The 17169-nt window shown below is 42.0% G+C and overlaps 1 protein-coding gene across 2 annotated transcripts in view; it reads right to left on the reverse strand.

The window, feature by feature from the left end:
• Positions 1-16912, reverse strand: part of PCGF6 (polycomb group ring finger 6) — a 46403-nt gene extending 29491 nt beyond the window's left edge. The window contains exons 1-7 of one of the 2 annotated variants that reach the window (XM_032281489.1): positions 16474-16912; positions 14840-14939; positions 14655-14751; positions 13346-13401; positions 13189-13248; positions 11875-11983; positions 2455-2482 (exon numbers count right to left, since the gene is read on the reverse strand). In XM_032281489.1, coding sequence (XP_032137380.1) covers positions 2455-2482; positions 11875-11983; positions 13189-13248; positions 13346-13401; positions 14655-14751; positions 14840-14939; positions 16474-16833 — 810 coding nt within the window. In that variant the 5' untranslated portion in view covers positions 16834-16912. The remainder of the gene's footprint in view (positions 1-2454; positions 2483-11874; positions 11984-13188; positions 13249-13345; positions 13402-14654; positions 14752-14839; positions 14940-16473) is intronic. The other variant, XM_032281490.1, reaches the window with a different exon arrangement.
• Between the last annotated feature and the right edge of the window lie 257 nt (positions 16913-17169).

Raw genomic sequence — 17169 nt, forward strand, 5'->3', positions numbered from 1 at the left:
CATCACCACACCTGGCTAATTTTTGTATTTTTAGTGGAGATGGGGTTTCAACATGTTGCCCAGGATGGTCTCTATCTCCTGACCTCCTGATCTGTCTACCTCAGCCTCCCAAAGTGCTAGGATTACAGGCATGAGCCACAGTGCCTGGCCATACACACCAAATTAATGTATATGTCCTTGAGTTACAGTAGGTTTCATCTGTAGGTTTATTCTTCACCTCTTTCCTTTTTAGTTTACTTGCTGAAGAAACAGAATTGGTTGCCATGTAATTTTCCATTATCTTGATTTGGCTTATTATATTCCTACAGTGTCATTTAATACATCTCTTTGTCCCCTGTAGTTCTTGTAAATTAGTAATTTAGAAGCATTGTTTTGGCAAGAACACTTCAACATGGTGCTGCCATCATAGTTTTTGATGTGTGAGAATCACAACTATATAAATATTCTGGGTTGCACATGTGCTTTTGAGGAAGCAGTAGACAAAGACTTTTTCTTTTCTTTTCTTTTTTTTTTAAACAGTCTCATTCCATCACCTAGGCTGGACTGTAGTGACACAATCACAGCTCACTGCAGCCTTAATCTCCTAGGCTCATGGGATCCTGTTACCTTAGCCTCCTGAGTAGCATGGACTACAGGTCCATGCCACCATGCAGAGCTAACGTTTTTATTTTTTATAAAGACAGGGTATTACTATGTTGACCAGGTTGGTCTCGAACTCCTGGCTCCAAGCAATCCTATGCTGGCCTCCCAAAGTGCTGGTCTTACAGATGTGAGCCACCGAACCTGGCCTAATATTTCAATTCATTCTCTAGTTTTTTTGTCATGAGGTTTTAAAACTCTGTTGGTCTGACTACTATAGGTTATTAGACAGATGTCTTCAAGGAACAGTAGTAGCATACATTCCTGTGCTTGAACCATATAAAAACATATCTACCACTATCCCACCCATGACATGGCTATGAGACAATTTCCTAAAGCTAAACACCACTAGTTTGATGTTTTACAACTTAGAAGAGTTCAATGCTATCAAAAATCATAGGGATTTATATTCTGGTGCAGTGGCTCATGCCTGTAATCCCAGCACTTTGGGAGGCCCAGGTGGGCAGGTCACCTAAGGTCAGGAGTTTGAGACCAGCCTGGCCAACATGGTGAAACCCCATCTCTACTAAAAATACAAAATGAGCTGGGCATGGTAGTACATGCCTGTAATCCCAGCTACTCGTGAGGCTAAGGCAGGGAACCCAGAAGGTGGAAGTTGCAGTGAGCTGAGATTGTGTCACTGCACTCCAGCCTGGGTGACAGAGGGAGACTCCAGCTCAAAAAAAAAAAAAAAATTATGGGGACTTAAACTGCATTCTGCATTCCCTCTATCACATCAATCTCTGAGACACATGCATAATATGCTTCATCCAGAGAAGTACCTATCTATTCCTATGCTTTAATTCATGTCTCTGAGCTAGCATGCTCATGAAATAATACAATATAACCAACCAGGTATAATTCACCAAACTTTCAGTACTGACTCTTGACAAAGTCACTGAAAATCTAAACAGATCAAAGTCACTTATTCCTTAAAAATTTAGAGTCCCTGGCTGAGCGAGGTGGCTCACATTTGCAATCCCAGCACTATGGGAGGCTGAGGCAGTCGGATCACAAGGTCAAGAGATTGAGACTATCCTGGTCAACATGATGAAACTCCGTCTCTACTAAAAACACAAATATCAGCAGGGCATGGTGGTGCACACCTATAGTCCCAGCTACTCGGGAGACTGATGCAGAAGAATCTCTTGAACCCAGGAGGCAGAGGTTGCAGTGAGCCACGACTGTGCCACTGTACTCCAGCCCAGCCACACACTGAGACTCTGTCTCAAAAAAAAAAAAAAAAAAAAAAAAAAAAAAAAAAATTTACAGTCCCAAGTAATTATAAGGTCTGATTTACCCCTTTTAGAAGTTACCTTTTCCTGATGACTCATACTATAGTAGCAACAAGGTATACACTGGTGCCTGTGATTCTGGAGTCTTTAAAACAACCTTGAACTTATATATGTTATAAAGGAGTTCATTCTTACCTCTAAAATTTCAGTGAATAATTGAAGTAACAAGTTAGGGCAAGTTAACTTGAGCAAAAAATGTTACATGCAAATAAAATTTAAAGCTCATATTTAACTCTAGATGCCAACTATGCAAAAAATGCTTTGAGACATTTTTTATCACCAAATTAACACAGCATTTGGTTTTAGTTTTAAAAAGTATTAATTTTTCTTAGACTACTGTTCTAAATGAACAAATCCCTACTTAATAACTCTTTTACTCATAAATCTATTAAAATATTACTAAATGTACTTCATATTTAAATAACTTATTTATACAGTCTCCATTTGGTTGCTAATCTGACTTAAAATTGTGTGCTACACAGTCCTCTTGTGAAATGAATGGGAAAAAAAAGTAAAATACCTTAAAATGTCCCGTGCCTTCATTAGCACTGAAAAATGAGAGCAAAATTAATCAATATTTAATACTTTAACCTATATATTAAATCATAAAACATAAAATAACATATATAAATATCTGAGAAACATCAATTCATTGTAATTTTAAAAGTCATCTAAAATTTTATGAAATAAACAAATGTAATTGTCATTTCTGCCACCTAGTGGTTAAGGCAAAAGCAGTTTTATCCAGTATTTTACACTACTTTATACTTAATTTCAGGAGCTAAAAGTATATTCTTTTTCTGATGGAAAACATGCAGATTTACTTATTTCCTCCAGCTTTATTAAGAGATAATAGACAAATTAAAATTGTTTATATCTATAGGTTTTGAGATATATATACATATATAAATATACTGTAAACTAATTAAATCAAGCAAATTAACATATCCATTAGCTCACATACTTACTTTGCTGTAGTGGGAACATTTAGGATCTACTGTTAACAATTTTCAAGTATATATTACATTATTAACTATAGTCACCATGCTGTACAATAGATCTCCAGGAAAAAGTATATTCTTATATATTAGATACCCCTCAACCCCCCCATTTGGCATCCTAACAATTTACAGCTTAAAATCTAGTTTCATGTTTTTCTTTTAATCATAATTAATATGATTTTTCTCTATATAGTAACCTTTAAAATATAAGATTTCTTACAAGAAGGCTGCTATGCTTCCTATTGCTTTTCTTGCAGCATAATTACCTGGCCATAATTTTCACTCAATTTGTCTTTTCACCTAGAAGTCTAGAGATTTCTTGGTTAAATCAATTATTTTTAAGCCATAAAGGAGACAAGGGGATTTAACTTTTTTGTTGAGAATGTACTATGTACCAGGCATTGAATTAGATTTTCATATATTATGCATGCTTTTCATTTAGTCCTTAAAATAGCCTTGTAAATCAGGTATTAGTACCCTTATTCTACAGATGAAAAAAAAAAAAAAAAAAAAACTAAGCTCATAGAGGTTTAATAACTTGTTTTGGGTCACACACAGATGGTAGGTAACAAAACTGAAATTCAAACTTAGGTGTGCCTAACATCAAAGCCAATGTTCTTTCTTCCTTATGTTGTGAAGAATAGACAAGTTCACAGTTGCATCATCTCCAAAGTACTCTTTCTTTTTCCTTCTTTTTCTTTAAGAGATAGGGTCTTGCTCTATCACCCAGGCTGGAGTGTAGTGGTTCACTGCAGCCTCAACCTTCTGGGCCTAAGTGAACTTCGTGCCTTAGCCTACCCAAGTAGCTGAGAGTACAGATATGTGCCACCATGCATGGCTAATTTAAAAATAAATTTTTTTTTCGAGATAGGGTCTCACTATGTTGGCCAGGCTGGTCTCAAACGCCTGGCCTCAAGCCATCCTCCTGCCTTAGCCTCCCCAAGTGCTGGAATTAAAGGTGTAAGCCACCACACCCAGACTCCAAAGTACTCTTTATAAGAAAAAATATATATGATAGAGATATAGAAATATAACATATATTATAAATACATACCTATAAATATTATTTTATATAAAATTGTATCAATATATAAACTGTAAATCCATTAATGTACATATAAATATAAAATATAAACCATAAAATGTCAAATTATCATATAACCTTAAGAGTTATATCACATAGGTGACAGGGCAAAAATTAAAGATTAAAAAAAAGAGTTATAAAATATCCCATTCATTATAAGAATGATCTCTGTAGACTATATGGTACATGGGCATCGGCTTCTGCCTGAATATTTAAAGACAGTTTAATTGGCAAGTCAGCAATTTCATTTGTGGGTGACTTTGTTAGAAATTACTTGCTTGCAGGCAGGTGCAGTGGGTCGCGTCTGTAATTCCAGCACTCTGAGAAGCCGAGCTAGGTGGATCACTTGAGGTCAGGAGTTTTGAGATCAGCCTAGCCAGGAAGGTCAAACCCCATTTTCACTAAAAATACAAAAATTAGCCAGGCATCAACGCTTTGGGAGGCCCAGGCGGGTGGATCACCAGAGGTCAGGAGTTTGAGGCCAGCCTGACCAACACAGAGAAACCCCGTCTCTACTAAAAATACAAATTAGTCAAGCATGGTGGTGCATGCCTGTAATCCGAGCTACTTGGCAGGCTGAGGCAGAAGAATCACTTGAACCCAGGAGGCAGAGGTTGCAGTGAGCAGAGAGATCATACCATCACACTCCAGCCGGTACAAGAGCAAAATTCCATCTCAAAAAAAAAAAAAAAAAAAAAAAAACAGAACATTTTCCTCAGTGATTAAAAAAAAAAAAAAATTAGCCAGGTGTATTGGGGAATGCCTATAATCCTAGCTACTTGGGAGGATGAGGCAGGAGAGTCACTTGAAACAGGGAAGCAGAGGTTGCAGTGAGCCAAGATCATGCCACTGCACTCCAGCCTGGGTGACAGAGCCAGACCCCATCTCAAAAAAAAAGTACTTGCTTCCACTTAATCAAACATACTATAACTAGTAGTCACAGTTTTGCTTTCTGGTATTGTGAATCAGACCAATTTTTCTTTTATTTGGTAACCCTTTAAAGATTTTAAACTAATTTGAGGGACTTATCATTTCTTTACTTCCAAATGAAATATTTTTGTTCCCTCCATTACCACATGACACATTTTCAAACTTTTACCGTGTGGTTATACCTCAGTTTAGAGCTGACTGAACACAATGTAGGACCAGTATATAGTAGGATACTACCTCTCGGGTTTACTAAACATCATTGAGCTTTAAATTGCATTAAATTTTTGCTGTATCACACATCTTGTAAGAGCCCATTTTCTTTGGTGTGCATATATATGTATTATAGCACCATGGACCACTTTAACCTTTATTTTTGAAGGACCCTGCATTACTTCAACACTCATATTGATAATAATTTAGACTTAAGAATATCGTATTTGATTCTTACAACAATCCTTTGAGTTGCTATTGTAACCCCCAGTTGTTTAGAAATACAGAAACTGAGGCCGGGCGCGGTGGCTCAAGCCTGTAATCCCAGCACTTTGGGAGGCCGAGGCGGGTGGATCACGAGGTCAAGAGATTGAGACCATCCTGGTCAACATGGTGAAACCCCGTCTCTACCAAAAATACAAAAAATTAGCTGGGCATGGTGGCGCGTGCCTGTAATCCCAGCTACTCAGGAGGCTGAGGCAGAATTGCCTGAACCCAGGAGGCGGAGGTTGCGGTGAGCCGAGATCGCGCCATTGCACTCCAGCCTGGGTAACAAGAGCGAAACTCCGTCTCAAAAAAAAAAAAAAGAAATACAGACACTGATGATCAGATCAGAGAAGTTACATCGCAAGGGTTATCTACCCTGAGTTAGTCTTTAAAACCTATACTCTTTCTACATACCATACTGCCTGTCTTAGGTTATTTCTTTTTATAATCTTCTTTATACACAGACACTGTAGAACAAAAAGGATAAGAGACTATCTTAAGATCATAAAACATGCATACCCGGCTGGGTGCGGTGGCTCATGCCTGTAATCCCAGCAGGATTTGGGAGGCCGAGGCTGGCAGATTACCTGAGGTAAAGAGTTTGAGACCAGCCTGGCCAACATGATGAAACCCCATCTCTACTGAAAATACAAAAATTTAGCTGGGCATGGTGGCATGTGCCTGTAATCCCAGCTACTCGGGAGGCTGAGGTTGCAGTGAGCCCAAGATCTCGCCACTAAACTCCAGCCTGGGCAATAAGAGCAAAATGCCATCTCAAAAAAAAAAAAAAAAAAAAAAAAAAAAAGTATACCCAATTTAGGGGAGAAATCTAATTTCATATTCTAGTAACTGAAAGATTACTGTGCCGGGCGCGGTGGCTCAAGCCTGTAATCCCAGCACTTTGGGAGGCCGAGGCGGGTGGATCACGAGGTCAAGAGATCGAGACCATCCTGGTCAACATGGTGAAACCCCGTCTCTACTAAAAATACAAAAAAGAAAGAAATAAAGAAAGATTACTGTGCAGAGGCTGAATCCACCTCAGTTGTTTTCCTCCTCCAAGTCAAGCAGGGTCAACAGCTGAACCAAATTTGCCCTTGTGCTTTCATAAGACTAAAACTCCTTGTCCTGTCATGAAAACAGCTTCCTATGGGTTACCCCCAATAGCCTAATTTTGTGGTAACACAAACGATTTTTCCATGTAATAAAAACTTAGGGCCAGGTGCAGTGGCTGATGCCTGTAATCCCACTGCTTTGGGAAGCCAAGGCAGGCAGATTGTTTGAGCCAGGAGTTCAAGACCACAGTAAAATAATTAGCTGGGCGTGACGGTGTGTTAGGCCTATAGTCCCAGCTGCTCAGGAGTCTGAAGCGAGAGGATTGCCTGAGTCTAGGAGGTAGAGGCTGCAGTAAGCCAAGATGGTGCCACTGCAATCCAGCCTGGACAGCAGAGCAAGGCCCTGTCTCAAGGAAGAAGAAAAAAGATAACTATACTATGAGATACACTGAATACCCATCATAATCAACGATTTCTAAGGTTCAATTTTTATTTACATAGCAGGCCTTATGAGGTAGGGCAACATGGCTCATGCCTGTAATCCCAGCACTTTGGGAGGCCGAGGCGGAGTCAGGAGTTCGAGACCAGCCTGGCCAAACAGGGTGAAACCCCGTCTTTACTAAAAACATGAAAAAAAAAAAATTAGCCGGGAGTGGTGGTACACGCCTGTAATCCCAGCTACTTGGGAGGCTGAGGGAGGAGAATTGCTTGAACCCGGGAGGCAGAGGTTGCAGTGAGCCGAGTTCATGCCACTGAACTCCAGCCTGGGCAACAGAGCAAGACTCTCTCTCAGCGAAAAAAAAAAAAAAAATACACACACACACACACACACACACACACATAATATATATTCACACACATAAACCTTATGAATAAACAAAAAGCAATTTGTTCAAGGTTACAAAACAAAAAGCAATTTGTTCAAAGCTAGAAAATAGCAGAGCTGGGACTTAAATCCAGATCTCCTTATTCCGAGTCAGGGTTTTTTCCTCTACAGCAGGGAATGCGTTAATAATGCAACAACTTTGGTAATAGTCATGACTGCCTTGAGCATTGTGGTCAAGTCTCACTCAGGAAGGCCTGCTATGATTAATTGATTTCTGCTGCAAAAAAAGAAAGAAGAGCCGGGCGAGGTGGCTCAAGCCTGTAATCCCTGCACTTTGGGAGGCCGAGGCGGGTGGATCACGAGGTCAAGAGATCGAGACCATCCTGGTCAACATGGTGAAACCCCGTCTCTACTAAAAATACAAAAAATTAGCTGGGCATGGTGGCGCATGCCTGTAATCCCAGCTACTCAGGAGGCTGAGGCAGAAGAATTGCCTGAACCCAGGAGGCGGAGGTTGCGGTGAGCCGAGATCGCGCCATTGCACTCCAGCCTGGGTAACAAGAGCGAAACTCCATCTCAAAAAAAAAAGAAGAAATGGTGGCATACCCATCACGTTTACTATTGTTGTATTACAATATCTGACTTTTCAAAAAAGGTATAAAAAGTGGATCCAAGTTCCTGCTGTGCATTAGTGAAAAATGTTACATTTCCTCAAAATAATTTTTTTTTTTTGAGGGGGAGACAGGGTCTTGCTCTGTTGCCCAGGATGGAATACAGTGATGCAATCAAGCCTTACTGCACCTCAACCTCCCGGACTCAACTGATCCTCCCCCATTAGCCTCCCGAGTAGATGGGACTACAGGTGCATGCCACCATACCCGGTTAATTTTTTTTTACATTTTTTGTAGAGATAAGGTTTCACCATGGTGCCTAGGCTGGTGTCCAGCTCTTGGATTCAAGCAGTCCTCCTACCTCTGCCTCCCAAAGTGCTAGGATTACAGGCACGAGCTACCACGCCTGGCTCTCAAAATAATTTTTTAGAAATATAATTCTTTTTAATTTTCTTTTTCTTTTTTGATGGAGTTTTGCTCTTGTCAGCCAGGCCGGAGTGCAATGGCGCTATCTCGGCTCACTGCAACCTCCGTGCCCCAGGTTCAAGTGATTCTCCTGCCTCGGCCTCCCAAGTAGCTGGGGCTAAAGGTGCACACCACCATGCCTGGCTAAGTTTTGTATTTTTTTCTTTGTTTTATTTTGTTTTGTTTGAGATGGAGTTTTGCTCTTGTTGGCCAGGCTGGAGTGCAGTGGCATGATCTTGGCTCACTGCAACCTCCACCTCCAGGGCTCAAGCGATTCTCCTGTCTCAGCCTCCTGTGTAGCTGGGATTACAGGCGCAGGCCACCACACCCAGCCAAATCCTTTTTATTTTCAAATGTTAATTAGCTAGTCATTAAAAGACATTACTCCAGCCTCTTTTGATTAGCATGAAAATAAAACAAGTCACATGTAAAAATTCAAACACAATGGCAAGTAAGACTTCTTCCCACCCTAGACTCACAGACTCCAGTGCCACTTCCTAGGGGCAATGCCATTAATATGTTTTTTTTTTTTTTTGGAGACAGAGAGTCTCACTCTGTTGCCCAGGCTGGAGTGCAGGTATGATCTCAGCTCACTGCAACCTCCGCCTCCCTGGTTCAAATGATTCTCCTACCTCAACCTCCAGAGTAGCTGGGATTACAGGCGTCCGCCACAACACCCAGCTAATTTTTTGTATTTTAGTAGAGACGGGGTTTCACCATGTTGCCCAGGGTGGTCTTGAACTCCTGATCCCGTGATCTGCCTACCTGGGCCTCCCAAACTGCTGGGATTACAGGTGTGAGCCACCGAGGTCAGCCGTTTTTGTTTTGTTTTGTTTTGTTTTATTTTTGGAGACAGAGTCTTTCTCTGTCGCCCAGCCTGAAGTGCAGTGGTATGATCTTGGCACACTGCAACCTCCACCTCCCAATTCAAGTGATTCTCCGGCCTTGGTCTCCTGAGTAGCTGGGATAACAGGCACGCACCACCACGCTCAGCTACTAATTTTTTATATTTTTATTAGAGACAGTGTTTTACCATGTTGGCCAGGCTGGTCTCGAACTCCTGATATCAAGTGATCCACCCAACTCGGCCTCCCAAAGTGCTGAGATTACGGGCATGAGCCACTGTGCCTGCCCTTTTTTGTTTTGAGACAGAGTTTCACTCTCATTGCCCAGGCTGGCATGCAATAACATGATCTCGGATCACTGCAACCTCCACCTCCCAGGTTCAAGTGATTCTCCCGCCTCAGCTTCCCAAATAGCTGGGACTACAGGTGCCTGCCACCACAATGGACAAATTTTTGTATTTTCAGTAGAGACAGGGTTTTATCATGTTGGCCAGGGTGGTCTTGAACTCCTGACCTCAGGTATCTGTCCGCCCACCTTGGCCTCCCAAAATGCTGGGATTACAGGCGTGAGCCACCATGCCCAGCCAATGTTCTTAAATGTCCTTTCAGGAATGATCTGTGCACATAAAAAATATACGTGTATTATTTTCCACCATCCTCTTTTTAAAAAGCTTAAGTGAGCACATGGTTCATATACTTGCCCTCTACACCTTGCTTTTCCCACTTAATACATCTTGGCAATTATTATTCCACACTGTCACACACATTATTATATTAGCGCATATTCATGTATAGGTATACCATTGTTTAACGTACTCCCTTATAGACATTTAAATTACAACACTCTTTAATAACAGAAATTGCTGGATTAAAATCTGGAATTACATGATTTCTTCGAATTTTTTCCAAAGGGATCTTTATTTCATTATCATCAACCACTACTATGGGCTTCTTGGGGATATAAGAAATGTCTCTTGCCTTTTAGGGGTTCTTAATATCAGTTGAGAGCACAAAGTAAATATACAAGGAGATAAATACAACAAAGCATATGCTAGATAATAAATAATACAAGTAGCTTAGAGTTATAAAGAGATGACTGAGAAGTAAAATAGTCATCAGTGATACCTGAGAAATCTAGATTTTTCCAAGAAAGGCATTTTAGTTTACTATGCCAGACAGTTAAGCATTTGAAAACTACAGTTTGATACATGCCAACTCTGTGACCATAACAGTCTGTTTAACATTGTTGCACTAAAATCGAGTATACCATATGCTACAGTGTATGACAGAAACAATTTATTCTAATTAGAAAATTATCTAGCCGGGTACAGTGGCTCAAATCAAATCCCAGCACTTTGGGAGGCTGAGGTGGGTGGATCACTTGAGGTCAGAAGTTTGAGACAAGCCTGACCAACATGGAGAAACCCCGTTCTCTACTAAAAATAGAAAATTAGCTGGGTGTGGTGACGCATACCTGCCCAGCTACTCGGGAGGTGGAGGCAGGCGAATCGCTTGAACCCAGGAGGCACAGGTTGCCGTGAGCCAAGATCACACCACTGTACTACAGCCCAGGCAACAAGAGCGAAAACTCCAAGAGAAAAAAAAAAAAAAAAAAAGAAAAGAAAAGAAAGAGATCTAACTACTTTGGGAAACAATTTGGCAAAATCAAGTACAGCTGAAGAGAAACATACCCTTAGAGTCAGTAAATCTACACTCTTGGAGAATTACCCTTCTCACATATACACAGGAGATATGTATATGTTTAGAGCAACATTGTTTACAATAGCAACAACCAAACAAATCAACAAACCTGGAAACAACCTAAATATTCAACACAAGAGGAAAAGATGAAAAGATAAGTAATAATATATTCATTTTAATGGAATACCAGATAATGGTGAAAATGAATGAACTAGAGCTACATATTTCAACAGGGATGAATCACACAGTACTGAGTGAAAAGGATACCATTTTAAGTTTGGCAAAAACAATTCTACATATTGCTTAGGAATACATGTGGCAACCATATGAAGGAAAAGCATGGAAATGACAAACACTACTTTTAACAGAGTGGTTATTAACCTCTGAAGGAAGAGTTAGCCAGAGACTTCAGCGATATTAGCAATGGTTTATTTCTTAAACCAGATGATTAGAATACTACCGGTTATACTTCTTTTTTATTGTAATTTTTTTTTGAGATGAAGTTTTACTCGTCACCTAGGCTAGAGTACAATGGCATGATCTCTGCTCACTGCAGCCTCCGCCTCCCAGGTTCAAGCGATTCTCCTGCCTCAGGCTCCCAAGTAGCTGGGATTACAGGCACCTGCCACCATGCCCAGCTAATTTTTTTTTTTTTTTTTTTGTATTTTTAGTAGAGATGGGGTTTAGCCATGTTAGCCAGGCTGGTCTCAAACTGCTGACCTCAGGTGATCCACCTTCCTCAGCCTCCCAAAGTGCTGGGATTACGAGCATAAACCACTACGTCCAGCCCTTTATACCTTTTTCTAATTATTTCTAATATTCAATTCTTTCAAAATTTTCAAAGGAGATGTCAGAAAAACTTGATTTTACCTGAGTTCAGAATGATTTCCTAACATTGAGACTTTTAACATTGTTTAAGGTTAAAAGGTACATTTTTAGGGTACTCACCCAATGAACTCCAGTAATAAAGACATATCAAGTTCAGGTGGAATACGAAACACTGATTCTAGGACTTTTTTAGATCTTCCTTTGCTTGAAGGGACTGGTTGTGGAACAGCTATTTGATAGCCAAACAAAAATGTTAATTTAGAATAAAAATGTCATAAATTGAGGTCTTTGGAAAAATAACTACACAGGTATTATAACTACGTTGAGTATTTAAAAGATCATAAAGCACTCAATCTCCCTGTCTAATGACATTGGCTAATCTGTCAAAGCCAGTGAAATGAGAGGCAAGCCTGGGGACCACTCCACAATGGAAGGCAGACATGTGTGGCTGGCTTACTGGGGCCACAGAGAGAGCTCATCAGAACAGCAACATGTGTAGACAACCCTGCATAAGCACTACTATGTGCCAGGGCTCATACTCAGCACTTCACATGCATCATCTCATTTAATCCTTACTATAATCCCATGATACAGGTACCACTACTACTCTTTTTTCTTTTTCTTTTTTTTTTTTTTTGAGACGGAGTTTCACTCATGTTACCCAGGCTGGAGTGCAATGGTGCGATCTCGGCTCACCGCAACCTCCACCTCCTGGGTTCAGGCAATTCTCCTGCCTCAGCCTCCTGAGTAGCTGGGATTACAGGCATGCACCACCATGCCCAGCTAATTTTTTGTATTTTTAGTAGAGACGGGGTTTCACCATGTTGACCAGGATGGTCTCGATCTCTTGACCTCGTGATCCACCCGCCTTGGCCTCCCAAAGTGCTGGGATTACAGGCTTGAGCCACCGCGCCCGGCCCTCTTTTTTCTTTTTTAACTGATAAAGAAACTGAGGCTTAGAGAGATTAAGTAATTTTTCCAAAGTCACCCAGGTAACTAAGTGAAAGAACCAGGATTTAAATTCAGATCTATTTGACATCCATTCCATATTACATCATTGTAAAAACTAATGTTTGAACAGTTACTCTGTGCCAGGCACTGTTTTAAGTGCTTATATTACTCAATATATATATTTTAAATAAAGTGGTATTATTATCACTATCTTGTAGATGAGGAAACAGACATTTAAGTACGTAACTGGCTTGGCTTAAGTTATACACCTCATAAAGTAGAAGGGCCAGGAACAAACTCAGAATGTAGCTCCAGAGCCTACAATCTCTAATTTTTATAAATAAATTGGATTGCACACAGCACTACCTTCAAAATCTCTCAGATCATATAACAAGCTACCCCCAAAAGAACTTCAAAGGGCATATATTTTATTGTTAGTATTCATTAATCTATAAGTACATTATGGTATACACCCAAACTTACCAGGTTTAGGTACTTCTAGACCTCTTTCTTTATAGAAATCATGCATTTGCTTTTTTTCTCCTAAAAAATGATAAAACACAGACTAAATTACACTTAAAATGTAACTAGTAGAGTCAGAGATTCTGGGATTCACAACTATGTAATAAAAGAAACTTACTTTCCTCTAGATTGATCACTAATTTGTACACTATGTCTTGTAATTGTCGGTCCAACCTAATAAAAGGAAAGGATGGAGAATACCTCAGAATTCAGAAAAATGCATTTTGGTACAGAGTGAGTCGATTGTGTTTTCTCTTGAGAGTGGATATCTTCTTTCACAGAGGTGAGTTACTTTTAAGTAGCATTTATAGTTCCTAAAATATAACTCACTCAAGAAAACCTTAAGTAATTACATGTAATCATAAGTATTCATAGATTCTTGAATGGCTTACTAAACTGTTTCATGTGCATTGATTGTTTGTGTGTGTGTGTGTATGTGTGACGACAAGGTCTCACTTTTGTCACCAAGGCTGGAGTGCAGTGGCTTAATCATGGCTCACTGCAGCCTCTACTTCCCAGGCTTAGGTGATTTTCCCACCTCAGCCTCCCAAAGAGCTGGGATGAAAGGCACGTGCCATCATGCCTGGTTAGTTTGATTTTATTCCCTTCATAAGAATACAAGTTGAGGGCAGAGACTGTATTTTGAACTTCTATCATCTGCAAAGCACTCCTGTGTGAAGGTAGTAAAAAATTGTATTTGTTGAATAAATAACAGTAATCTGTTAGTATTTTTCCTCTCTTAAGAAACTGTGTATGAACTGGAATTTTGATTAATAAGCCACAATGAGCTATGACAAATGGGCTTTACTAAAGAGGCCAGTTGTTTCAGTTATTACTTCTTTAAAAAAAAAAAAAAAAAAAAAAAAAAACAATTAGTAAGCCTAAACTAGCCTCATTAACTTGAGTGAGTGATGGGATTAAAATTCTCAGGAAAGAGGCCTCTGCCTCTTTTAAGTTCTTAGCAGATATTACAGTGCCTGGTACATAGTAAGTGCTCTATATATATTTCTTAAAAGAATATGTGGTTCCCTTTTAATTTTGAGAGAGGTCAAAAAAAATTTTTTTTGAGATAGTCTCCTCCTTCTGTCACCCAGGCTGGAGTACAGTGGCATGATCTCGGCTCCTGCAACTTCTGCCTCCCAGGTTCAAACGATTCTCCTGCATCAGCCTACTGAGTAGCTGGGATTATAGGGATGTGCCACCACACCTGGCTAATAGTGGAGGCAGGGTTTCACCACGTGGGCCAGGCTGGTCTTGAACTCCTGACCTCATGTGATCTGCCCACCTCAGCCTCCCAAAGTGCTGGAATTATGGTGTGAGCCACTGAGCGCATCCTGAGAGGTCAAGAATTTATTCCAACTACATAACTTCAAGCTTTCAGAAAAAGTATATTTAAAATACGATTGTTGCTTATATATTCCTCTTACCTTATGTTATAAAGAGGTTGTGTCTGATGTACTACTATATTGCATTTTGGACATCTGTTGCTGTAGTAAAAATGTCTTACAATGCAGCTTTTACAAACTGTTGAAAAAGAAAATGTTAAAATTAGGATGCTTTCAAGACATTTCAAAAACTGAAAAATTATTCAGAAATGTGAACGTATGCTTACAGGTATGAAGACATTCTGTAATAGTAGTTGCATCTATTAAGTAACCTTTGCAAATGGAACACAAGATGTATGGGGTCAGCTCAGAGAGATTAATCAGGCGCTGCAAATACAATGGAAACAGTTTTAAAATACGCGTCCTTGCCTTCTTCAAATTCCTTTTTTTTGTTGTTGTTAAGACAGAGTCTCACTTTGTCACCCAGGCTGGAGTGTAGTGGTGTGATCTTGGCTCAGTGAAACCTCTATTTCCTGGGTTAAAGTGATTCTCCTGCCTCAGCCTCCCAAGTAGCTGGGATTACAGGTGCACACCACCATGGCCTGGCTAATTTTTGTATTTTTAGTAGAGATGAGGTTTCGCCATGTTGGCCAGGCTGGTCTTGAACCCCTGACCTCAGGTGATCCGTCCGCCTCCGCTTCCCAAAGTGCTAGGATTATGAGTGCGAGCCACTGTGCTCAGCCCACCTCCGTCAAATTCTTTTACAACATTATCTCAAAATGTCACTGCAGGCAGGGTGCGCTGCAGGCTGAGCACGGTGGCTCAGGCCTGTAATCCCAGCACTTTGGGAGACCAAGGCAGGCAGATCACCTGAGGTCAGCAGTTTGAGACCAGCCTGGCCAATATGGTGGAACCATCTCTACTAAAATGGTCCGTCTCTACAGCCTCCCTGTAATCCCAGCTACTCGGGAGGCTGAGGCAAGAGAATCACTTGAACCCAGGAAGTGGAGGTTGCAGTGAGCCAAGATTGTTCCACTGCACTCCAGCCTGGATGACAGAATGACACTGTCTCAAAAAAAATGTCACTGCAACATGGAAACATATACCTCCAACCCATCAAAATACTGCGGAAAGTTACAATAATAACACAATTATTGTTTCTTTTCTTTTTCTTTTTAGACAGAGTCTCGCTCTGTCACCCACACTGGAGTGCAATGGCCCAATTTCGGCTCACTGCAACCTCCACCTCTCAGGTTCAAGCGATTTTCCTGTGTCAGCCTCCTGAGTAACTTGCATTGGTAGCCACTGCCTCGGGCCAAATTACTGTTTCAAAGGATCTTTACTGCCTGGTAAGCAGCAGCTTCAATAATTATTTACAAGGCAGGCTAGATGGCTTACTCTAACACTTTGGAAGACCGGAGATGGAGGATGGCTTGAACTCAGGAGTTCGAGACCAACCTGGGCAACATAAGGAGCCCTCCCCTCTACCAAAAAAAATTTCTTTAATTAGCCCAGCATGGTGGCGCGTGCCTGTAGTCCCAGCTACTCCGGAGGCTGAGGCGAGAGGATCGCTTGGGTTCAAGAGTTGGAGGTTGCAGTGAGCCATGGTAGCGCCACTGCAACTCCAGCTTGGGCGACCCTGTCCCAAAATAACTATACTTATTAACAAAACGAATGAGTCGGACCCCCAGAACCTAACTGACCTGCAGTAACCTCACAAAATAATCGGGTATCGACTAGGGCCGGGCCGGAGGCCTGTCGGTGCTACACGACTAGAGCAGGGGCCGGAGTCGCGGGAGGTCGGCTCCAGTGCCCCGGGGGCGGCGGCGCACTAGGATCGGGCCCAGGCCTGGCCGACATGGGCCAGCAACGTCCCTGACGCCGCTCAGGACGAGAGGGGTCGCACGGGGACTCTAAATACCTCCTCTTCGTCCTCCGAGTCCTGCCGGCCTCCCTCCAGCCTCAGCGAGAAGTGACTCATGTCCTCCTCCTCCTCCTCTTCTTCCTCCTCCAGCTCCTCTTCTTCTTCCAACTCCTCGTCCTCGTCCTCGAAGCGGCCTCTGAAGCGGCCTAGGCCACGTTCCGGCTCCAGCTCAGGGGGCCGGGAGCCGGAGCAGCCGGGAGCCCCGGTCTCGGACAGAGGCGCCGGTCCCTCCTCACCCGCTGCCGGTGCGGGGGTGAGGGCGGGCGGGGAGACCGGAGGTGGAGGCGGCAAGGCTGCAGCTCCCTCGGCTTTGGCAGCACCCACGCTGCCCGCCGTCACCACCGCGACCCCCTCCATGGCTCAGGGAGGCACCAGGCGAGGCGAAGCGGCGGGAGAGCGCGGGAGTTCAGCCGGCCCCGGACTGCACCGCTGCGCAGGCGCGACAGCCTGAGGGGCCCGCCGGGAAATGTGGTTTAGCTGCCTCACCTCCGCGGGGCGCAAACCCTGCAGCTCAGGGGCTGGCGGCGGGGCGCGCGGGTCGCACCTTAAAGGAATCTCACCACATTTTCCCCTTAGAAGGGGACGCTCTCTTCGCCGCCTTTTAAAAACGACAAAATTACTACCGTTCCAGGCAACAATATAATATTTGCATCACCTAATTCACAGAGCACTGAACCAGGTAGCATAAGATGT

This window comes from Sapajus apella, unplaced genomic scaffold (assembly GCF_009761245.1).
Source record: "Sapajus apella isolate SASKATOON/1434 unplaced genomic scaffold, GSC_monkey_1.0 scaffold13, whole genome shotgun sequence".
Taxonomy (NCBI): Eukaryota; Metazoa; Chordata; class Mammalia; order Primates; family Cebidae; genus Sapajus; species Sapajus apella.